Consider the following 23,998-nt stretch of genomic DNA (forward strand, 5'->3'; position numbering starts at 1 on the left):
ACACGACAATATGGCGCGGTCGCGAGTCCGCTTCTGGCCGTTCTGTGGTGTCGGGCGAGGTGCTTGTAGAGGTCGCGGCCGTTTCCAGGGTTGTGCTGTAGTCTTGGTGTACTCACAAACCTCTCCAGCAGAGGTGCATCGTCCACACATGGGCCTGATGTGATCGCATCTGACCTTGAGCTTGCGACATCGGCAGCAAGCCGACACTGGGCGGCCGGTGTAAGACGGCATCATACTCATCATGTTCGGATGTGTTGAAAAGTGGTAGATGCAGATGAGGTGGTGGTCAGTGAGTTCATATATCCGATTCCGAGCCAGCTGTCATCGGATCAGATAAGTGTTCTCCGACACTAATGACGAAACAAATTCAGCTCGGTTTTATCAGATTGTCAGACTTGCAGCTACCCTTTCCCGGTCGGCCGACTCGCGGGGCTAAACTCCGATGACATTTATTAGACCAGACCAGGGGTCTTGGTATGACTACTGGTCGTCAACAAGAGCAACAAACTAGGAGGACAAAGACTCCCCTATCTGGGGCAGCTATATAAGAGTCTTTGGCGGCCTTGATATGACTGCCTGTAATCTCAGTCCTCAGTATCACCATGGAGATGTCAACCGTTGCAATGAAGCCCTCGCCGCGATCCGAGGTCATAGCCAAGTACAACCAAAACGTCCAGCAACGAGCAAAAGACCCAGACTACATCTTTTACGATGGTGAGGACCTACGTGGTATCGATTCAGGTTAGACTGAAATCTTGATAACCCGAGATATCGTCTCTGACTAGAAACAGATCTTGTCGTACTGTCTTCAGATGTGCAACAACACCCTCGCGTACGTGATTGGATTCCCCATCAGCGCTACAATGCAGCTAACAGGTCTAGAACTGGCCCAACAAGAAAAAGTGGACAGTTACCCTCCTCGTCGGGGCATATTGCTTCCTCGCCCCCTTCACCAGCACCATCTTTGCCCCGTCCCTCTCCTCCGTCATGAGCGACACCGCCGAGACAGACCCCGGAAAGGCAGCCCTTCACATTGCCATGTTTCTCATCGCGTTCGCCGTGGCCCCCATCTTCCTCGCCCCGCTGAGCGAGATGTACGGTCGATCTGTCGTCTTGCGCAGCGGCAACCTTGCTTTTGCGGCGTTTTGTCTAGGGAGTGGGTTTTGTCAGACCGTGAGAAATACCCTGGGACGTTGTGCTGTGCAGACTCGTGCTGATGAGAAATAGACATCTCAACTCGTAGTTTGCAGATTCTTTGCCGGTATGGGAGGCTCAGCTGCCTTGGCTGTCATGGGCGGCGTTCTCTCGGATATCTGGAATCTTGAAGACAGAGGTGGTGCGTCTGGAGCGCTGGGAACTGCAATGTATGTTTTCCTAAAGTTATATGCAAATAATTACTAAAAGTGTAAGCGTCATGGGCCCAGTTCTCGGTCCCGTCTGCGGCGGTTGGATGTCTGAACGCGCTTCCTGGCGGTGGACTTGCTGGGTTCCAGTAAGTAGCCCACTATCTTGACTGGCTCAGCTAACACCTTCAGGCCATGGCTGCTGTTGGTTTGGAAGTAATTTCTACCTTCTCAATGGACGAGTCGTATGCGCCCACACTACTAAAACGCGAATTGAAGCGGCAGAAGAAGCAGCGACCGGGTGCTGAACTCTACACTGTCCTTGATCTGCATTCTTCCAATGGCAACAAAGCGGCCATATCCCTGTTTGAATCTGCAAGTAGACCAAGTAAGTTCTCCAACATCTGACGAAATCATCCGCTGACATGCCAGTCATGTACCTCCTACTCGACCCGGCTCTCCTGCTACTGTCCCTCTATTACGCCTTCGTGTTTGGTGTCCTGTACCTGGTCATTGTGACGGTTCGTCCAACTCTCGCCCGGTGCGTCTTAGCTGACCCTTTTAGTTTCAACGTGTCTTTGGCGAGGGTTATGGTCATTCACCCGGCATCGTGGGTGTCGATATGACTTCAGAAGGGATTGGTGCTCTGTTGGGCATGGTGGGCACCACGAAGCTTCTGGGGGTGATCTACAGGAAACAGATCAAGAGAGAGAACTACAGCGCAGAGTCTAGGTATGGTGATGACAAGGCATACACGGGGCGTAACTAATCATCCCAGACTCATCAGCGCTTTTGCCGGAGCCCTGCTGGTTGGCTCAGGACTACTCATATATGGATTCACAGCTCTCAAGACCCATTTCATTGTCGTGAGTACCGTGGTGATAGGAAGAGAAAACCAAAATCTAACAGTTCCAGCCCTTGATTGGAGTGGTAGTGTTTAGCTCCGGAATGACCAATGCATATGTGAGTATGGCGTCCGCTCTAATGGCTTGAGTTGACGTTTGCAGTTGGCCATACAGCTATACATTATCGACAGCTACGAATATTCCGCTTCTGCCATAGCCGGTCGTAGGTTGATTAGCGTCGTACAGAGGAGCGATGCTGACATTGATAGTCTCTGTTCTCCGCTGCCTTTTTGCAGGAGGTCGGTTTTCCCTGTCAAAGAGTCGTGCTTCAAACTAATGGCCCAGTCTTTCCACTATTCGGCGATCAACTTTTCGACTCTCTTGGCGTAAATTGGGGAGTTGGGCTTCTGGCGTTGTTATCCCTTGGTCTTGGCCTACCGTTTCTCCCTCTGGTACGTAACTATCCAAGATCCAGTGCATTACTGACGGCTTCAAGATATATGTGTACGGTCCCCGACTACGAGAGGCCGGTAAAAGAAACAGGCGACGCGTATTTGAATCAGATATGTCCAAGCTGTGATGGTTATGTTTGAATGGGTCGGTAAAGTATTGCCTAGTGGATCGTTTTGGAGAGACGAGAACTATGCAAATTCTAGAGAAGTTAAGGTTATAGTATGAAGCAATATATAAGAAGTGTAGTCCGAGACGTAAGGCCCCCATCCATCGAAACCTTTTCAGATGAGTTGAAAGTCCTCCAAGCGCACACCCCGTTCATGCAAAGCCAATGGCAGCATGCGAGGATCCGAATTCATAGTATACTCATTGTTCCTATTCCGAAACCACCTAAAAAGCATTGGATCATCCCTTGTTCCCTCCTCCTGGACAGCTTCCCACTCAGGGGGTAGTTTCCCCAGTCTGGGGTCCTTCTGCGTCTCTTCTTTTGTATCCTTGGTGAAGAAGTAAGGGGCTTGGGCACCGAAAGAATCGGGGTTGTACTGAATAATCCATGGTGATGGAAGAGGGCCTAGAAATGCCTCTGCATTGGAGAAGCCGTGGAGGTAGCAGATTCCCACGAGCATAAATGTTCATACTGTTGTCGGGCGGAGGATAGCCAGTACGCTGCATCCGAGGATGGCACATATGATATCACCTATCGCTCAGTCAGTTCCAGGTACCTAACAATCTGGACCTAATACTCCTATCTGGTGCTGTGTTTCGATGAGCTAGACTAAAGTAGCCTTGGTCTGAAGTGGCAAAGGCCTGCTTGGTAAGGAACTGTAGGTCATAGGCATAAGCACCTATATCTGGGTGCCTGCTGGAGTCCTGAGAGTCGACCAAGAGTTTTTCAGTTTGTCTTTCCATTCATCAAGGTATGGATGGACGGCCGAGGTAGGGAACCGATCTCTAAGTTGATCCTGACCGAGAGTCATGGCAAATGCATCCATGACGCTTTCTTCTGTAGGATATAGCCCTGTCGCGAGATTATCCGGCTTCCAATCGTGGATTACTGCCAGCCTCTTGGTCAAATCATTGGGATATACTCCCTTGTTGCTCTTCACGGTACCCACTCGAATGCCAGACACATTTAGGGCGCCGGGGGCCTGGTAGGTCGCATGGGAACAAGACATTCCAGACGCATACCTTCCCCCTCGGAACGGCAACTCTACCAGATCACCATAGAAATCGGGGACCCACGACGGAAGTTGCCGGGCCTGACTCGTCCGCAAGCTGCAGAATTCGGGATGAAGCCGTTCCATCTGGTCCGTCATGGCCAGAAACACGTCACCCTCCGTTGCACAACTCGTCTTTTGAGAGATCAACTGGAGGCCCCCACAAGTAACATGTGCGGCCGTGCACTGTCAGCCCAATGTTCATTATTTCAGGCGTGAACTTGCCGCGAGATATGCTTTTCTGCATCGTTTGTTATACGGCAGATAAGGTTTTAGGCCATAAGCCATAGTGATATGAAATGAAATCTTCGTCCTTTACTTACCTCCTAAAGGACTACCTAACGCCGCATACTCTTAATCCATATACCGAGCCGTGATCAAAGAGCTATAGGCAAATCAGAGGCTCCTAAGGCTCGTTCCGAAAGGCATTGGCGGGCCCGCAGGGACCAGTCTCCTGTTGTGTGGCCTACCGTATCGTACTTGGATTCTTCCCCGTCCACGTGACCCATCTACTACAACTGATAGATCTCAGCGTTTCTCAGCACTCGAAGCGGTAGCATCAGCATGCTCTCTGCGCCCACATATCCGAGAGATATCATGAGCGGCGTCAAGAAAGGCGGTATATGGCCCATCCGGCGTGCAGTACCGCTGCAGATCCTGGCCCAACAATGCTGCCGAGGGCCGACCGGCAAGAACCTGTCCAGTCTACTGCCGCCACCACCTCAGCAAGCAATGATTGTAAGTATTCGATTTGGAAGATTATTCGGTTCGTAGCATTAGGGATCCTGCTGGAAAGGGGTTTGCCAGGAGCAGCCACACTGCTGGCGACATCTATATAAAGGGCTGGCCCACCATACAGAACAAGGTCAACTCCATTACGCCCTCAAATGTAGCTACCTACACCCCTAAACCCTAACTGTTATATAAGAAAGAACTTCTTCGTCTCTCCCCTCGCCTCCGGATGCTTGGTTACGTCCTCCGCACGCTGGCAGCTACCCCTGTAGTTCTTCCACTGCTCAGGACTTCTAACTGTGGCGCCTGTCTGGTGATGGCGCGATTCATCTTCAATAGCGTATCGGCTTGATGTCTTTCCGACAATCAAAGAGAGGGCGGCGTCCTTTAGTAAAGCCTGCAGCGCCTTGTCAGGGTTCATCGCTTCGTCTCACCTCGAGAAATCAGGTGAGCTTGTATTCGGAAAGGATCCATCCAGGATGGTGTGTCTGTTCATAATCTCGGTTTGATCGGTTAAGTTCTTGCCCTCGCGAGATTTTCGGTGATTAGAACCGGCTGCGATGCCTTGGTCGACCTCGTCATTGTACTCATTTGCCAATCGTGCTTTGGACCGCGCCATGCTGAAGATCCTGCCGGCACCGTAGAGTTGCGTTGAAATCCAAAGGGAGAAAACCAATGGTAGGGTGATGTGGAATGAGAGACTCCAGCGGTCCCATGAGCGTTGGAGGAGCCAGATAGTAACTGCAGTTTCGACGGTGGCACCCAACATGACCCAGACGCAGCAAGCGTAAGACATCCGGGACAGTAGCCGATGATTGTTGTTCTTGACACGCCAAACAATCATAAATGTGTAAAGAGGGAGTTCAACTACAACATCAAAGGATCCTATAATCAGAGAATTAGGTCAGTTCGTAACTTCCACCGCTCCTGGTGCGCACTAAATAAGGAAGACAAAGGGAGTAGGAAATCGCGAGAGAAAGTCATACCCCACACCATGCACATGTAAAACTCAATGGTTGCCTCGGGATACTTCTTCAAATCGCTAAAGAAAGCCAACGCGACCTGGATGACAATCAAGACGCCGATGTGGTGTGCGATACTGATCGCGCTGGCAAATCTGGTCCGAAAGCACATCTCGAATAGATAGTATGCGCTGTAAATCTGAGAGAGGATAAATAGGTAGTCGCCATAAGTGATGTTAGAACGCCGAGATCTCATGAAGTTTGAAGACAGTCGAGCATGGCCAACGAGGAAGTCGAAAACGGGATAAGCGCCAAAGATCATGAGCGTAAGCATGATCACCACGCCAAGGTGGAAGTAGGTGAAGGATCGGCGACGTCTTTCATTGTGGCCGAGTGATAGTTCCTCCCAGAGAGTTCCGTACACCCTTGGGAGCACCCATCGCTCCAATACGTTGGATAGCAACACGATTGCAAGGATGCACGAACTGAGGACTAACGAACTTCGCGTTAGGAGGTCCGAAAGGGGCTCATTCACAAGGGATGTGATCTTCGGTTCCATTTTGTTTTCGTTGAGCTCAAGGAGCGTGGTAGTGATCGTAGTGAAGTTGGCGCTTGAGGTAGTGGTTGGAAGTAGGTCATCATCCCCGTTCGCCCTTTGATCTGCCCTTATATATTTTAACAAAAATGGTGAGGAAATATGCCTTGGTCCATTAATAACATTACCCTTAAGAATCAGCTAAGAGCGCATCGCATTCATCGTAAAATTCATCCAAACAGTCACCCCCCATTCCAATTACAGTTCTAATGCGTACAAATTTCGCACTTTCTGATAGTTGTACTATCATTAGTAACAGTACTCGTAACCGGACTACTAGTGCCAGAGACATTACTCGTAAAGAACTATCATGGGGCAGTTGGCCTCTGGTGTCGCACATTGGGATGCCACTCTTGGCCCCGTATCAGGTCTACTGGTAGTCGGAGTTCGCCCAGAGAACGGGGGCGCGGCAAGCGGTTTCCGAATAGCGCCAGTCTTGGCAAGATTGCTTGTGTGCCGAGTCGCTAGCGGGGCTCGAATACGCAGACCAATAGACACATTTTAGAACATGGAAGCCGGGATCTATTCTGGGGGAGGCCTCGGTCGAAATGGGGCTGAGTCTGGAACCATGTCTCTTTGTTACCAGACGAAAACTTTTGATGCCCTGGTCTCCGATCTCCGAGCGAAAGGTGTAACTCAGCACCTATAGACACCCACCACATCGGCTACAAACCTGCCCAGACCCACGGACGTGCAGGGTAAAGGCTTGACCAACGATTTCATCCACACCGTAAACGACGACGCCGGGGTTTTGGACTGTACGTGGTGTCCCAAATCCCCGAGGAGTCACCGGTGGGTCCCCGTCGCCTTAACAACACCAATGACCGCATCCCGCGGACTCCAATATACAGGCCGGAGGGGTTGTCTTGATGCGCCCTGCACCCTCCAGCCATGTCCCTTCGCCGCCCGCGGAACGCGAGCCTACTTTCACGGCTGGGAAATGCCCGCGAGAAGCTTCCTGGGATTCTTTTGAGGGTTAACATAGTTCCCGGGCGTCGTTGTGAGGTACGTGTTTCCGGCAGGAGTAATCCCATCACCAATGAGGAATGGGATGCCCTTGTCGCATTGCCGGCCAATTCCCCCATTGCTTCCAGGCAGCCTCCACGCAAACTTTGTAGGCGTCGTTTGTATGCTCCAGAGAAAGGTTGGCGGGTTTGAGTGAGAAATGCCAACATACGTGTCAACTTCTGGCCTTCGGAGCAACTGTCATCCTTTGATGGAAGCCTTCACCGAGTCCTCGGGTTTCTGTATCTGTGGCCGTGGAAATGTTGTGTCTAATGAGTCGATCGCAAGATTGCATGGAGAACAAGTGAACCGGTTGCTGCCATGACGCCAGTACAGCCAGCTGACCCGTGCGGGTGTTTTGATATCCGATACACGGGCCAAGTTTTAGAAATTGACTAACATGCCGCCCGGCTCCGACGTGGTCCGTCCGGCCGATATAGGCCCACTCCGCTTCAGATTGACTATGCCAAAATAGGAAGCCTGGGGCGAGCTCCATGGCAGATGCTATTTTATTTATGCATGTTAGAAGCAGCAGGTTTGGAAGCAGGTCTGGAAGCCCTTGGTCCGCTATCGTGGTGTCAAGTGTCTCGAGGAAGCGCCAAGGTCCTTTCATCAGGGCGGGGCCCATGCCTGCATCCTCAGCAGATCAATACACATGCGGCAGCTCCATCTGAAAATCACCATTAAATGAACACACCACAAACACCTCGTCTTGTCCTTCCTCTCTCAGCATGCCACGGGCCACATCGACTTCTGCTGGTCAGGCTTGGCAGGGTAGGCAGATGCCTCCACGTTCGTTCAAAGGCTGTTGGACATGCCGCGACCGGCGAGTCAAATGCGATGAACAGAGGCCCATCTGCGATCGGTGTCGTCGTTCTGGCCTTCCCTGCCAAGGCTACGGTGTGCGTCTTAGTTGGTCTTCAACAAGACAGTATCAAGGGACCGCTGAGACAGCGGCTGCCGCCGGCCGGGCGCATGTCAGATTGTCGCCACCTGTCTCTCAGTCGCCGAGGCAGTCGAGCCGAGCCACGCCCCCATCACCGCCATCGGAGTCTTGTTGCTACGACGCAAGCCCGGGGCCGATCCAAGAAGAAACAGCCCAAGTCATCCCGTCGGACCTAAGTTCGAACCTGAGCTACGAATCAAGACCCATCCATGCGCCCCTCTGTGGTTCGACGCAGCAAGGTGAGGAGGATCTGGCCAATCCTGCCAAGTCGGTATTTGTCCGACAAAGCCAGTCTCCCCAATCTCTCTCTTCGATAGAGGGGGCCCTCTCGTCTGTGTCACAACATGACATCTATCACCCGGCAGATCCTAGTACTCTAGGTTGGAGCGGTCTAGGACCATCGCCGCCTGTTACAACTGTGGGTGCCTGTGGACTGGGAATCAACGGCCTTCAAGGCACAGCAATTCTTACTCCCTCTACAAGTGCATTGGATGACACGAGCAAGTTCTTACCATCCCGGGAACAACAACCAGAAAAGGCTCATTCGAGAACACCGGCCCTCCGCCACATCGACTTTCTGTCCATGCCGTCTCGTCAAAAGAGTCTCATCTTTCACTGGGTTACATATCTAAGTGGCAAATTGACGTTAACGGACGGGCCAGACAACAGGCTGAAGACGGCCATGCTCCCCCGCGCTCTTGCCGGGGTATGCGGCAGCTCGACACAGTCGACGCCCGACATTGCTATATTCCACGCCATCTGTGCGGGGTCCGCCTTCAATTTATTCGAACTGTCGGGTCGCAGGGATTCGACTCTAGAAGTCCTCGCCCTCAATCACGAGGGACTGGAGTTGGAGCACCTGCGATTCTGTCTCGGGCGCCAAGACGTAATCCGTAGCCAGTCCCTTGGCCCGGCCATCTTGGCGTCCATAATGGTGGATGCCGTCTCCGGGACGAAAGGAAGATGGAAAACACACTTGAGCGGCGGAATATCATACCTGAAACATCTCCAGAGACAGAGACGTCTTGCCGAGGATGAGTATGAATTCCCGGCCAACATTCTCCGGATGGCGTTGCTGAGCCACTGGGACATGTCTGGCGAGAGGAATCTAGCGCTTGATTCATTCGACCTCGACGATGCCAACTGCTTCTCCGGCGCACGCAGCCCACTCTTCGCAAACCTCGCGGCCATGGCCCGGTTTGAAGGGTCTACTGATTATTGCCCATCAACGAGCGAGCTGGACACGTTTGAGCTGCAATTATACTTGAGCTTTCCCCCGAGTCAGGACTCGCAAAGAATCGACCTCGATCCCTGCGCCGCCGCCGCCGAGACACACGCAGCGCGGGCATTCTACTACGCGAGCCTGGTGCACTTCCAACGCACGATACGCAAAACACCTCCCGATGCGGTTCGCTCGCTCGTGAACATCGGCCTCCAGGAACTCGAAGCGATACAGACTGCGACTGGCGGAGCTGCGGGAGTCATGGTCCTCTGGCCTGCCCTTGTGCTGGGGGCCGAGGCATCAACCCACGACCTCAAAGCGCGGGTGAGAATATGGTTTCAAGCGAAGGAGGTCTTTGGCATTAGAAATGTGCACGTGATCCACGATCTCATCAAGGACCTGTGGGCACGAAGAGCGCATGATAGCAGTTTGGCCTGGCAGCATCTAATTGTGGAGGAGAGGTATGATGTCTTTAGATTGTAGGGTCAGAATGGGAGGTGGCCTGTTCATTTGACAAGGAGCAGAAAAGGTCACACCCAGAGGATATATGTGACATGGTAATTGCCAAGCACAGCCTTGCGGCTTAATGCAAGTATGATCCTGAGTCCTTAAGTAAGTGTCCGCTATTGGTGCGAAACTCTGGCAGGCTCGGTTCGGTCCGTCAGTCGGCGGCTTCGAAGAAGTTTGCATCATCATGTCACCTACAATACTACAAGGGAGGATCCGGGATCATGAGAAATTTTATCGTGCAAAGTTCAAGGCATAAAAGAATAGAATCGAGAAACAAGAGTGAAATTTCTTACAAGTAGCGCAGGAAGTGACCAACCTCGGAAATGGGCCGAAGACAACCTCAGCTCTTTTCAATCTTGTAGCCCCCAGCGCAAAGGCGCTGGAAGGTTCTCTTGGGGTCGTACTTGACCGATATATCTCGCAATTTGGTCCAGTTCTCTGTCCCGTAGCTCGCAATGACGTCGTCGTCTGATGCCGCATTGTTCATCCAAATCTGAGGCATCAATACGCCACGAGCCTGTGCGGCTTCTCTAAGCCGAGTGATGCACTGCTTTCCAGCATTCAGGATGTACTCAGTGTCTTTCTCATGCAGCCATGCGTTGTCGAGAAAGACGACTGGTATAGATGGTTAATACATTGGGACCACAAAAAGACGGGAGTTGGGTAGGCAGCTCACTGGATTGGTCTTCCTCGGCCCAGCCAGGAGGGGTCCCGCCACGCTGGTTTGATTCGCGCATGGTTCTGCCCGAGATGGCTGACATGTTCAAGGTGGCAGATGCGTCGGTGGCTTGGGCAGAATCTTTGAACGAATCGTAGAATATATCAACGGCTTCATAATAAAACTCCAGGTTCGCCTTGACAGTCAAGCAAAGCATCGAAGACCTTGTGTCGTCAGCAAAATCGGCCACGACCATATGGTTGGGGCTTGAAACTTACCGCGTGCTCTCAGAGAAGTATATATTTTGCCCTCCACTTGCTGCAGCTGCATCTGGATCATCATGATAGGCCAGCTGGAAAGGCGTGCAGTTCCTGGTCAGGATCGACGTTGGGTTCAGGTCGAAGAAGCAGTCAAAAGCCGTTGGGTGAGATTTCTCGGAGATTTGTCTATCCGCCGAAAGCACACTCTGGAGGTACTTGTGACCCCCAGTCATGCTCCAGCCTGTGAGGGACTCGACACCAGAGTCTTCCAGCAGGTTCTCCGTCTGGAATTTGTAGTAAGCTTCAGCCCACTTGCGCTGCGTATCCGTGCTCCAGTCATGCATGATGATTCCACCCCAGACCCCGTTCGAGACTGGGAAGGTCGACATATCCAGGCGGGTGACGATGCCGAAGTTGTTTGAGCCGCCCTTGAGTGCCCACCACAGGTCTTCGTTCTCGTCCTTATTGGCGTTGATAATCTTTCCGCCCGTTGTGACAACCTCGAAGTTCACAACATTCTCGCAGGACCAGCCGTATTTGTGGAACCAGGGTGAGTTTCCGCCTTTCAGTAGGCATCACTTGTCAGTCTCTTGCACCGTTCTGTACATGTAGCTAATCCTTGAGAGGGGGGGGACTCACAGCCCGTGATCTGGCCTACGCAGCCAACAGGCGACGAATGGCCGCCAGTGACGAGGACCCCATACGGCTCCAGATAACTATAAACCATTCCCCACCGATTTCCAGCACCGATGCGAGCAATCTTGGAGGACTCGTCATATTGAAGACCATTCAACCGGTCAGTGGAGATGAGGACGCCTTGCTCGATACTGGCCCATCCCGGATTCGGGGAGTGGCCGCCTCCTCGGATAGCAAATTTCTGATCGGAGAACTCGAGGATAACCACAGCTTTGGCGACCTCCTCAGCCGACGAGGGACGAAAGACAATCGAAGGGCGCTTTCGGGCCAACGCTGACCTGCAGAACACTGTGGCTTAACGCATCATCTTGTGGAGCTCTTCCAATGTAATGGACTCACCAGTTCCCCTTCACTGCCTCATCGTATGCTGGTGTTTCGGGACTCTCCACGGCAGTGGGATAAATCGCAGTGAGTACATGCTCGGCGAATTGCCCGGATGCTCCTCCGCGACCCTGAATGCTCGTAATTTGCTGCGAGTTCAGTCCGAGCCCGGAAAGAAATTCAATCTGCTGCTGCGTCGATGTAGCCATGTTGCGATGATGTTCGATTGTGTTGGAATTCTCCACTTGGACTTCAGTTGAAGCTGGCAGGTCGTACTTTATATGTTTTTGCCGCTTACCGCGTTCGTTCCTGTACTCTGTCAAATCCAGGACTTCTGATTTCGGCGCTCATCGACGTGAACAGCCGTCACGTCAGTGTCCCATCTCCCGAATTGACCAGCAAATGGCAATTACCACGGTGCATGAAAGTCGACTGGGGCGACAGCTTGCTCGTTTGAGGCTGCCTATTAGGGTAAGTGGAGCCTTCGGGGAGTAGCAGACAACCTTCTTGTCCTTGCTTATCTATCGCTGCCTATGGATGTGTGGACATAACTACTTATCAGACGCAATAGGATGGAGACTGAGAACAGAATTCATTGTCGTGTTCATCATTTGCCGAGTCTCCGACTCCATGCCGCAATCCGGCTCCGTGTCCTGTCCCGAGACTCCGAAACCCCAGAACCCCTTGCTCTCACATGTCGATATTTCTTCTATCAAGATACTAGCGTTTATCCGCGATCTCGTGAATTGGCAAGTCGGCCTGTGCAAGCATGCGACATAAATTGCACCAGGATCACTATCACGTCAAGAATAGAGCGGCTCATTGTGAAGATTGTCTCGCAGGGAAACCGCAAGATGTCTATTCAATTCGTTACGTCTCGTCTTTCTTCCTACTGCACAGTTTACGAGAGTGTTCGGCTCAGAGCTTCTTCGAAAACCGTGTCCTATGTTCCTCGTACTGCACTGAAACCCGATGAGTAGGCTGTAAACCATCAAACCCATGTGGCAGGCCCGGGCTCATCATGAAGCTTTGGCTTTCCCACGCCAGCTTGGCCGGCGAGGAAGGGGCCAAGAGCCCCGATGAATCCTTGGCCAACGATGAGGGACATTATTAGTGGGATAAAATGTTGGGACGTAAAATGACGGATGGAGGAAAGGGCGACGAGTAGTGATTGAGGTACTTTGTTGGGGCCAAGAACACACACACCCACAGGCGCGAAGTCAATCGATCCCAAGAGTACGGGGCGGGCCACTCTCGAGTCATGAGGAAAAACAACACAAAAGAGACTCTCTAGCTCTCGCCGAATAAAGTCAATATCAGCATAAGCAAATGATCAATTGGTACCGAAAGAACGCATCATAATAACTGCCCTTGAAGGCGCAAAAGTGAGGTCAAAATCGCAGGCCGGACCTGATCTCCTGGCAGCCCTTGCAGCCCTTATATTACGGGGAGATGAACAAAGCCAAACTAACAAGGACAATGGTGGTTGACCATCGAGTCTTGGGTTGAGTCCAGCATGGGGCCGCCGTCACAAGATTAGGCCGATACAATTCCTTACCTAATGGATGTTGGCGAAAGTCATGAGCATGAATTCGTCTCAGAGTTCTTGTTGGCGTAGCGTTTCCAACAATCGGCTGTGGCTGGAAGGGTTCTTACTGTCTTCGCGTTTGCTGTTGTTTGTACAATTCCTTATTAACAAAACAAACAAAAGACATACACACTAGATATACATATTGCTGCCGCTCCATTCTTTTCCACGGACATTTAACTACACGTTAAGGGGTATGGTAAGCACCTAAGTCTTACCCTAGCCTCGTGTTGGCGGCCCTGTGTAGTTCTTATAGCCCCATACCCAATACCAGGCGCCGGAGATAACACATGCGGCAGCAAAGACAACAGGGGCATAGTTGACACTGGTCACTGTGACTGGCAGACGCAGAGGCATGCAGAAGAGCGGAATTGCGAGCACAGACCAGCCTATGAGCAGGTCAGCCAGAGCCACGAACGGAGGGACTTGCGAAAAAATTAAGCACATACCGACAGCCACAGCATTGGCGAAGTATCCGAAGGCACCAAGCGGGAATTTGGCCCCCTTGATTTGCTTTCTCTTGGTGAGAAGATTGATAGCAACTGGCGTTGCGTATGAAGCATTAAGAGTCAGCACGCCGACACCCGAGAAGGCGTTGAATGCCGCCGATGACCCAAAGTAGATCAGGCCGAGCAGTAAATGTATGACCATACTCAGCATCATGGCGTTGAGAGGAACGTCTAGTCGCTTATTGACTCTCATCAACCACTTAGCTCCCGGCATCGCACCATCACGAGCAAATGCCCAGACGCAGCGAGAAGAAGCAGTGATACAGCCAATGCCGCAGATGATACCCAGGACGATAAGGGGGATCAGCAACCCAAAGGCCCCAGCGGAAGACCCCATGGCACTCTTAATGGTGGGAGGCACCGGTTGAGCCGAGGCAAGGTCGGCGAGGAATTCCAGATCAGGGAGGACAAAGACGACGGGTATAAGGAAGAGGAGGCCAGCGAATGTATTGATGAAAACGGTGACTAGCATTGCTTTAGGGACCTGAATGTCGGGTTGTCGGACCTCTTCACACATCCTACTAATGATAAGTGTCTTGTCTCTCCTGACGTCAGGGGTCACAATCTCGGTTATAGGAACACCTACGAAATGATCATGCCGGTTGATGAAGTAGCATACGCAGCGTGGAGGAGTCCGACGCAGAAAGCCCACCCATCGGTCCAGCCAGAGTTATTCTCGAAATGAGTAAAGACCCATTCGGCGTCCCGACGACCCTCCTTGGCGACGACGAGGACGGCGATAATTAAGGCAAAGACACCAGCAAAGGTCCAGAAAATGGCGGCGGCCTAAAAAGTCAGTCAAAGTAGGCTTCGGGAGCTAGGCGACTCTTACATCCAGCCATGGGAGCCACCTGTTCCCCAGAGCCGAGATAGCATTGCTCAAGAGGGTGACACCGACGAAGATAAGATACACCTGGTATGGTTCCCCAGTGAGGATGCCGACGCCCGGTTCCGTTTCAAAAACGTTAATACAAGCCACAAGGAACAATGTAGTGCCGAATGTCACGGACAGGGTGATGCTGATGTTGCCCACAACGAACAGCCAGCCACAGACCCAACTTGCCTCACGCCGCCATGTAGCGGGGGCCAGCATGAAGGTTTGATAATAGACACCTAAAGACGAACAAAGAATCAGTCTTCTTTCCAGCCCAGACACATCTGAAAACTTGGATTCAACTTGGGAGACCGGGGGCTGGGCGTCAGAGCAGAAGTGCTGTAGATGTTGGGTTGGGACGAAGTACCTCCGGCGATAGGATACACGCTCGTGATTTCACCGAGAGATGCAGCAACGCAAATGATCATTGCCGAGACGGCTACCCAGCCCCAAATGATATTAACCGGACCTCCGGTAGTGATGGGATTGCTAATGGTTGTCGCGAGTCCGTAGGGGATGGAGGCAAGGACAAAAGCCATGAAGGCGACCTGGACGGTTGAGCGATTACGCTGCAGCTCGGGCTTGTATCCCAGGCTTTCCAGGATCTCGTCGACATCGTTGTGGTACTTGGTGAAGGGAGGCGGAGGCGCCTCGGCGGGCTTGCGATCAATTGCCTGCTGGCTGGAGTCTGTAGCACCCATGATCAAGGGTGTCGGATAGAAAGGGTTGGCGGACTCGTGGACAAGAGTAAAGAGAAATCGCAGGCGATTGCCGATGTCAAACCTAGCTGCCTCTACTTTTTTTTCGTTTTGCTCATACGTTAATCTCAGGTTCTGGCATCGGAAAGTACCTCCTCGTCAAACTCAACGCTCCTATGTCTTGGGATGCCCGCCCAATAGGTGGGTGTGAATGTGAGAGAGCCAAGCTTGGGTTTATCGCCTTGCAGAGAAATCGAAGCAAAGAACAAGAAGGGAAAAAGGAAAAAAGATCCAACAGAAAGGAGATCTGGAACGCTCTCATGACTTGGCAAGGCGACTGCTCCACTCCTAAATAAAAGGGATCGGAAGTTTAGTTGCGGCACTCTCATTCCAGCTCTCTGTCGGGTCCCGTCAACCCCGTCTCCGGCCATCTACCGGTTCAGTATACCACCAATCTATTTTGACCAGCGGTGACCAACCTCGCAGTAGAATACAGTCGTTTTGCTGGAGCTAAAAATGGAGTGCCCGATCAGTCACTTAATCTTGTATCTTCTATTGGCTGCACCGAAACATATCTCGTAAGCACAGACAATGCCCCTTGGGGGGTCTGGCATTACCACAGACAGGGCTGAAGAGAGATGCAACCGAAGAGGGTGACAAAATTCAATGAGTGGCCTCACGGGCCCCGCGGGAGGCGCCGTATCTCGTACGGAGCCACGGGCCCGCTAAGCGAGCGTCCCGGGGTTCGTGTCCGGAGTTTCGGGTTCCCGAAGTATGCTGAGGTTGGACCTCGGCCAACTGTTAACAGTCTACACGTTTGTCCTGAGGAATTGAAGCAACTTTCATGTCTGATCATGTGAGTGCAGGCCCTTCGGCAACTTTGCTGGTCCCGTGGAACCATGTTTCACCTCCGCAACTGCGGATGATGAAACCAAAAAGGTGCTTGGCATCTGATTCGCGGTATCGTAACATCCACGTAACGCCCTCAGGTAGTGGTCCAGGCCTGATTTCTCGCAGCCGCTGTTGGGTAATCTTCGCTACAGGTGGACTCAAGTTGCGCCGGAAGGCGAGGCCACCAATGAATTCTGCACAAATCGCCCGACGTTGTCATCATCCCAGGAGTGCATCCAAGCCCAGTATCGTATTCCTTGTAGGCCATGTTAGAGGGTGGGGAGCGGTACGACATATGATATGCGCTGTAAATGCGTTCTAGAATTAAACCGGCGTCGAGGACATGGCTTTGGGTCAATGGCCCCCTCGCTTATACCAAAGTTCCCCTGTGCTGACGGCTTTCGTCCAAACCCCCGTGTTCAGCTATCGTGCGTTAAGATGGTTCCAGTCTACGTTATTTCCAAGTAAGGGTGCATCTTTCTAATATACCGGGAGCGTCGAGCTCTATCTAATAAGACAAATTACGGTTAATCCTTGATGCATGTTTCTATGAAGTGCGGGTCGCGGCCGATAGGTCCGAGCCAGGGCCTCCAGCACAGCCCCAAGGATAAGCGCCACGGTGTAGAGTAAATGTCACCGAGGTGCCATACTTCCTATGCCAATGCAAAGTACCTGGGGTTTAATGTGCTGTACGAGATGATATCGCTCTACCTTGTTGTAAGGCATACTATTATATGCTACTGGCCCCAAAGAGTCGACATAAGCGCAGGTCCTCGATTGATTTGTAACAAATCTCCTTCGGGAAAGTATCTGGCAAAAGCCGGGTACTATGATTATACGTTTCTGGTACTGGTTAATTGTCGTGATCAGCTTGGCCGTTATAGAACGTACCAATGCCTTGCTGACGGCAGAACTTAATGAAGTCCGCAGAGGATATGTAGCACTCCATGCATTCTTTCGGTATCCACCGATATGCGATCCAAATGTTGTCGTTGGCATAACTTAAACCCTTGCTGGGATCGACTTTCCACAGTGACATGCTGAGTCGAAGTGCGAGTGTTGTTGTTCGATTAAATAGAACTCCCATTTCAAGAAGTTTGGACGTATTAACAATAGCAACTATCCCTCTGTCAATATCTTTGACTTGCCAGGCGCTAGTAATCCATTTGCGTGTGCGACCTGGGCTATCCAATAGAGAGATGAAGCAAGACGGCTCAGACCCCTCACAATGGTTGCGGAGGCCATCGGCGCTCAAATTCGAAGACTCCCTCAATGTAGGAGCATCGTACTCAGGCGGTGTGAGCAGATCTGTTGATCGAATGCCAAGCTTGTCATCATGGAAAGTGTGCGAAGACGGCCCCCACGCGTGCAGGAAACATTCTGGAGTGTCATTTTCTGGTATGTCTCCTGTTATGGGCGAGGCGGTATGGACGCTCATTGAGGACGCTAGAAAGTTGAGTGTCGAGAGAAGAGCAGGGCACGTGAGGTCCACATCTCGTTGCCTCACTGCTATAGAACGACACTCTTCCTCGGCATTGAGATCTCGATCAATATCTTCGTAAGATTGATCTCTCCTATGCATTTGGTGGTGCTCCCCATGGGGACCGCCGGCTGCTTTGTAGGCCAAGAAAGACAGGGACTGAATTATGAAGGTTTGGTCATTGAGTGATTTGAACAGTGCCGTACGCGCGTGTCGGATCTCCCGGGCGACGTCTTGTTGACGGTTGAACTCAACGTCCTCGGTTGTAAGTGGCCGACGTCCCCTCAGTCGAACCACTCGGCAGTCAAAATCATGGGATAATGGCCCAAGAGCGTAGGGGCCTGCTGCGTGCCTTTCATGATAGGGCATATTTGAGATAGTCGGAGTCAAGTATGTGGAAGCAGCTGGTTTTGCGATAGAGTTACCTGAGTATGGGCGTTGTTAAATACTCTTGTGCGTCCGGACCCTCTCAATGGTAAAGGAGACAAAATCAATTTGCTTTTGCTTTGTGAATATCTACTTAAAGAATAACTTATGTAGATGACGTTTTGATGGTCTGGAAAGAATTGGCTACTCCTCTGGTGAACAAGGAATGACGAAGTAGAGTTGTCAATGCCGACAAGGCCGGAGAGGGTTAAGTTTTCAGTTTAATTTAGAATCGAAGCTAGAACAAGCAAGTGTCCAGGAGCCTGGGTCTTGAATTAAACTATAAGAAGACGGAGAGTACATGCGCCGTGGACGTCATACGCAAGTCACACTAGCGCCTTCGAGGTGCTATATCGGTAAGAAATTGTTCAAACAGTAGTGCGAGTAGCCACAAGAAGGGTCTTTTTAACGTGGTATTGGTGAGAAACAGACAGACGGACAGAGTGCGTATTGGGGGAAGAAATACTCTTCACAACTCGCTGAAATTCACACGGAAGGTTGAGTTCCTTAACGCAAAAAAATGGGTACATCTAGGGGGAAGGCACCTCGTAAATGCCATGTAAGGATAAACGATCCAGCCCACCTCTAGATGTTTATTCTTGATCCACAAAAGTTAATTTCCCTGTCAGCGGGTGCGTTTTAACTACATTTGAGACGCGTTCTAATATCCGGCGCAGACTGGGTCAGTGTGACGGTCAAGGTTCCCAACGTCGTAAACCGTAACCCGACTGGTTTATGTTGGCAGTTGTGACGGGGCGTAGAGTACTGAGCGTAGGGTATCATGTCTGATAATGTCAAGAGGTACTATTGAGTAATCAAATTGTGTTGAAAGCTGGAGAGCTATCTAGACATAGGGGAGTGGGAATGAGTGAAGCTACATATACTATTCTGGTTTGCTTTGGTCGGTCGTGGTCGAACGCGCTCTTGTTCGACCTTTTCGATATTTAAAGGTCAAGGTTTCACTGGGAACGATGGAGCGCGAGGAACGAGAGGAACGATGCTCCCTCGCTCCCATCGTTCCTGTCGCTCCCCTGATTCGCCCGTGAGGCACTCATCAATTTTCAAGTGTTTTGCCACCCTTCTGGCTTGGGTCGTGACAGTCAGCCAAACAGTCCAAGATTATGTACATGGCGGCTGGAGTCGTAAAAAGCCCACTGTTGTAACTTATTCTAGTGATCCGGGGCACTCGGTGCTGTTCAATGGCATCACATGCTCTGATTTGACAAGGCATGCTTTGACGCTATCTAGCATGAAGTTAGGCTGCGGAGTTTGTCAGCAGGTTAATCCGCAAATCCGGGATCTTTGAACACCCCGCGCCTGTAAAATCCAGTGATCACGAATTGAGGTGTCAGAGGTCGTAAAGTTCTCCGAGCCCGCACCATTGTCAATTTCCAAAGTCCGCACCAGGGTAAAGTCTGCACCAAGGTTTCCCCGCCCATCTCCCCTTGCCTATAGCTTTAGGCCAACTATAAACATTCGTAATTACCCTCTCCGACATCAGATCGAACTATAGCTAAGGTCCTCGACCTCATTCGACACTTCCAACATATCAATTATTGCTCCAGAGTGTTAGAGTAACAAGCAATATATCCGGGATGGCGAAAAGAGTTGCAGTCGTAGGAGGTTCAGGAAGTAAATACCCCCATATACACCCTATCATTAGACGCCATAGGCCTAAACAATGCAGGTCTCGCGCGAGAAGTCATCGATGAAATTCTCGCCAGGGGTTCCTACCAGGTGGTTATCTTCAGTCGTGGGGTAAGACGCCAGTGTGTACATATGCCACTCACTGATCACTAACTTTGGCCCAGACCAAAGGTGCAGACTTGCCTAAAAACGTTCAGTGGAAACAAGTGGATTACAATGATAAGGCTTCACTCGTTGATGCGATGGTGGAGGTTGACACAGTGCTCTCATTCTTGGCAACTATCGATATGGCTGTAGCCGCTGAAGTGCACAAGAAGCTTATTGACGCGGCTGTCGAGGCCGGCGTCCGGAGATTTGCACCTTCGGAGTGGGCTTCGTAAGTGCCGAATCTCCCTAGCCGGCATTATACGATTAAAATGCTAACGGTGGACTAGTAAGAGCGGCAGTGAGATCACTCATTATAAGTACAAGGACACCGTCCGTGAATATCTGGAGGAAATCAACTCTAACAAGAAGGTATCGTCATCTCATTCATCTGATTGCCGCGGACGGTTGGGTTGATCATTTGTTTTACTAGCAAATCGAATACTGTCTGTTCCAGCCCGGCATCTTCACAGATTACTTCGGACACCCGCATTCGACGACAAAGCACTTTCCTACCTTCTATGCTTGGGCCGACTTTCAAAATCGCAGAGCTATCGTCGCCGGAGATGGCGATGCTCCAATTACCCTCACTACCGTTCGGGACATGTCACGACTCGTAGCACAGGCATTGGAATACCCCGGGGAATGGCCGACTGTTGGCGGCATGCAAGGGACGCAGACCACTGTTTCTGGCCTTATTGCACTGGGCGAAAAGCTCCGAGGTACGAAGGACATCTACCTGAACGTCCGCAACGGATGGTCGCCTTTTTTCTGGATATCTCTGCTGACACAGTATTAGGCTCGTTCAAGGTTGAAAAGCCCTCTAGAGAGAGCCTTGAAGCTAAAAACGCCGACGTTTCCTGGTATCCCTTGATAGAACACCCGTCGCTTCCGGTTGAGATGAGGGAGCAAGTATCTAAAGCCATTCTTGTGGAATACGTTACCGCGGTGGAGAGGGGGGCATGGTCTGTATCGGATGACTGGAACAAGCTCCTTCCGGAGTTTGAGTTTACCTCTGCAGAGAGCTATCTGGGCAGTCTCTGGAAATGAGAATGATCTGTCAGTAGCTCACCGCTCAGCCGGCTTGGTTAGAGAGACACCTAGGCCAGGTGCTCAGACCTACACAAACAGTCTGTTCATTACATTTCAAGCTAGCTGTCAATAGCAGTCTCGATTGTGTACCTCTGACCTTGGAACAAGCGCATTTCAACCGGATATCGCGTTTCTCATTACGTATATCAGCCGTGTCGCCGTCCCGACTCTACCGAACTGGTAGTCTGCGCTCTGTGCGTCGTCCCTTTCGGCACTGCTCGATTCGGCTGCATCAACAACGGGTTCGAGCTCGCCTGACAATGCCGCCCATAGTTTGGCATCCTGCGCCACGTCCTCGGCCGCCCGCCGCAGCAATTGAACATTGTCCACTAGTCAGGAGACGCGCTTGGGTAGACGTGCTCTTTTTCTGTCCCAAATGCCGTTTATTTCACCTAAACTGACTTCCCGCTCAGATCCTTCCCACTTTGAGTGATGGATTGATCTTGGCAGCAAAAGAGTAAAACTACCCCCGGCAAACCACGGTAGGTAGCAGCGTAATCGCAGATAAGCTGACGTCCTAAATGCTATAATAACACCGACCTGGAGCTCTGCATTCTTACAAGGCCTTATCGTCTGGTTATGGGACATCCTTTGTAACTGTCACGCGCACAGGTAGAATCCAGGATCGAACGAGCGTCTTGATTTTCTGTCTACATGAGTGACTAGAGGTCGGCTTTTTCTACCGGCGTTCAATTTGTTGATCCAGTAGACATCCGGCTGTTACCGTGCATCAATGGAGTGATGATCGTGATAATCACTCTTAACAGTAACTGCGTAAATGGGGGATATAGATTTGACGTGATGAAATATTCAGTCTGTTCTGCGCCTATTATATGGCCAAGCCCATCTCACCCTCACGCGTTCATGTTGATGAAGACCGTCTTAGGCTCGGTGTAAGATCGGATGACGTGTACGCCATTCTCCCGCCCGACGCCGCTCTCCTTGGTGCCGCCAAAGGGAGTCTGCCAGAAGACGGTGCTCACAGCGTTGACACCAACCATACCGCTATCGAGCTCGGCTGAGAGGCGCATGGCCCGCGTGATATCCCGCGTGATATCCCGCGTGAAGACGCCCGCCATAAGGCCATAGCACGTGTCGTTGGCGAGCTTAATCACCTCCTCCTCGGTCTCGAACTTGTTAATAACCACCACGGGGCCAAAGATCTCTTGGCTTATAATCTCAGCGTCCTCGGCAACGTCGAGGAAGATTGTAGGTGCGACGTAATATCCCTGCGGAAGATGCCGTTAGCTAAACATGGCCGAGAGGCATCGGTAAGGGCTTCAGGTGAGTACAGCAGGCGGCGGTGCTATCAGGGATGGAGTGGCAGTTCGTGGCCAACCTACCTTCTCATACATCCTTCTGCCACCGACTAGGAGCTTGCCCTGGCTCCTACCGCGATCGATAAATCCCATGACACGGTTGAACTGCGCCTCATCCACCACGGGACCGATAATGGTCTTGGGATCGTCGGGGTTGCCAACGAACTGGGTCTTCTCCTCCACGAGAGCCTTATACTTGTTCACAAACGCATGGTAGATTCTGCTCTGAACGTAGACACGCGTAGCGGCAAAGCAAGCCTGACCCGTATTAATGGTGATGGCGTTGACACACCAGGTGACGGCATTGTCGAGATTGGCGTCATCAAAGACAAGGGCCGGGCTCTTACCACCCAACTCGAGGGTGATGCGCTTCAAGTTCGACCGGGCCGCCATCTCCTGAATCTTCTTCCCCGTCAGCGTCGAGCCCGTGAAGGAGACCTTACGAATACGCATGTGGCTCGAGATGGCAGCGCCCGTGCTACCATCGCCTGAGAGTATCTGGAAGACGCCCGGCGGGAACCCGGCTGCTTTAACCAGGGAACCCATTGCCAACCCCGCGAACGGCGTCTTTTCCGACAACTTGATGATGAAGCAGTTGCCTGTCGCCAGCGCCGGTGCCGCCTTGGCGCAGAAGCTCCCAATAGGCGCGTTCCACGGAGTGATGGCAGATACAACCCCGAGCGGTTCTTGCCGGGCAATCTTGAAGAACCCGTCTTCCTCAGGATACGTCTCGCCCGCCAACTTGTCAGTCCATCCCGCAAAGTAGCGGAGAGCCTCGACGGCGAACCCAACCTCCATGCCCCCCACCACGCTGACGGGTCCGCCCAATGTGAGCCGTGTCATGGCCGCCAGGGCCTGCGAGTGCTTGAGGATGAGTGTCGCGAGGTTAAGGAGCATGTCGCGCCGGATATTGGGCGGAGTCTTGCGCCACGCCGGGAACGCCGCTTCGGCCGCCACGACCGCGTCTTCGACGTCTGCCGCATCCGCGAGCGCGACCTTATCGCTCACCAAGCAACCATCTTTGGGATTGTAGACGGTGAGATATCTTCCCGACTTACTTTCGACAAACTGGCTTGGTTAGCAGGGGGATATTGTCGATCGGGGGAAGCCGTGCGGGGACCAAGAAAAGCAATTAACGAGACGTGTTCACCTTATTATTGATAAATAATTTAGTTGGGAGATTGTTGGTGTTCCAGGGCAAGTCGGTCTCCTCGAGGAGGCCGTCGTTAGGGGTGAAGGAGTTGGAAGAAACCATGTTGTCTCTATTGGCGAGTGTCAAGGTACGAGAAGATGAGATATGCAGAGAGATATCATCCAAAACGTTTATACTAAATCAGTGACTACCAGAGGACAGTCTCCCTCTTATAGCACAAAAAAAACAATAAAAAAATAAAGCACCAAGATGGCAAGACGCGTTCGGCCGGTTAGGACCCTTAACTCCCGTTGCGGAGTCGTCGTTGCCCTCAGAATTTCTTAGACTGACTACCTGGGACTGAGTGGATGCGGGGATATCATTTCTACCAAGAAACAGCTGGAGTTCTGCATTACGACTCCGCCTTGGAAGC

General features: G+C 51.7%; 5 protein-coding genes and 1 pseudogene across 6 annotated transcripts, besides 1 other annotated feature; 2 read left to right on the forward strand and 4 right to left on the reverse strand.

Moving 5' to 3' along the window:
• Positions 1 to 5,026: 5,026 nt before the first annotated feature.
• On the reverse strand, positions 5,027 to 6,111 carry NCS54_00201500 (annotated as a pseudogene). Its single transcript has 2 exons — positions 5,577 to 6,111; positions 5,027 to 5,475 (listed from the first exon to the last, which is right to left on the reverse strand).
• Positions 5,027 to 6,111: a sequence feature.
• A 2,669-nt stretch (positions 6,112 to 8,780) lies between these two features.
• NCS54_00201600 (Zn(2)-C6 fungal-type domain-containing protein) lies at positions 8,781 to 9,803 on the forward strand (the record flags this gene model as incomplete). Its single annotated transcript, XM_053147624.1, has 1 exon — positions 8,781 to 9,803. One exon carries the CDS (start codon positions 8,781 to 8,783, stop codon positions 9,801 to 9,803), a length of 1,023 nt encoding a protein of 340 aa, XP_053003599.1.
• A 367-nt stretch (positions 9,804 to 10,170) lies between these two features.
• On the reverse strand, positions 10,171 to 11,974 carry NCS54_00201700 (Mitomycin radical oxidase; the record flags this gene model as incomplete). The annotated part of the gene is made up of 5 exons (XM_053147625.1): positions 10,171 to 10,445; positions 10,507 to 10,712; positions 10,767 to 11,310; positions 11,388 to 11,722; positions 11,784 to 11,974. The coding sequence occupies 5 exons, from the start codon at positions 11,972 to 11,974 to the stop codon at positions 10,171 to 10,173; spliced, it is 1,551 nt and encodes a 516-aa protein (XP_053003600.1).
• A 1,598-nt stretch (positions 11,975 to 13,572) lies between these two features.
• NCS54_00201800 (Hypothetical protein) lies at positions 13,573 to 15,437 on the reverse strand (the record flags this gene model as incomplete). The annotated part of the gene is made up of 5 exons (XM_053147626.1): positions 13,573 to 13,742; positions 13,803 to 14,380; positions 14,449 to 14,648; positions 14,695 to 14,975; positions 15,029 to 15,437. The coding sequence occupies 5 exons, from the start codon at positions 15,435 to 15,437 to the stop codon at positions 13,573 to 13,575; spliced, it is 1,638 nt and encodes a 545-aa protein (XP_053003601.1).
• A 4,389-nt stretch (positions 15,438 to 19,826) lies between these two features.
• On the forward strand, positions 19,827 to 21,072 carry NCS54_00201900 (Hypothetical protein; the record flags this gene model as incomplete). The annotated part of the gene is made up of 6 exons (XM_053147627.1): positions 19,827 to 19,863; positions 19,919 to 19,989; positions 20,043 to 20,254; positions 20,313 to 20,394; positions 20,456 to 20,744; positions 20,822 to 21,072. The coding sequence occupies 6 exons, from the start codon at positions 19,827 to 19,829 to the stop codon at positions 21,070 to 21,072; spliced, it is 942 nt and encodes a 313-aa protein (XP_053003602.1).
• An 896-nt stretch (positions 21,073 to 21,968) lies between these two features.
• Positions 21,969 to 23,688, reverse strand: NCS54_00202000 (Aldedh domain-containing protein; the record flags this gene model as incomplete). Its single annotated transcript, XM_053147628.1, has 3 exons — positions 21,969 to 22,343; positions 22,458 to 23,501; positions 23,584 to 23,688. The coding sequence occupies 3 exons, from the start codon at positions 23,686 to 23,688 to the stop codon at positions 21,969 to 21,971; spliced, it is 1,524 nt and encodes a 507-aa protein (XP_053003603.1).
• Positions 23,689 to 23,998: the final 310 nt, after the last annotated feature.

Source organism: Fusarium falciforme, chromosome 2 (genome assembly GCF_026873545.1).
Source record: "Fusarium falciforme chromosome 2, complete sequence".
Classification (NCBI taxonomy): Eukaryota; Fungi; Ascomycota; class Sordariomycetes; order Hypocreales; family Nectriaceae; genus Fusarium; species Fusarium falciforme.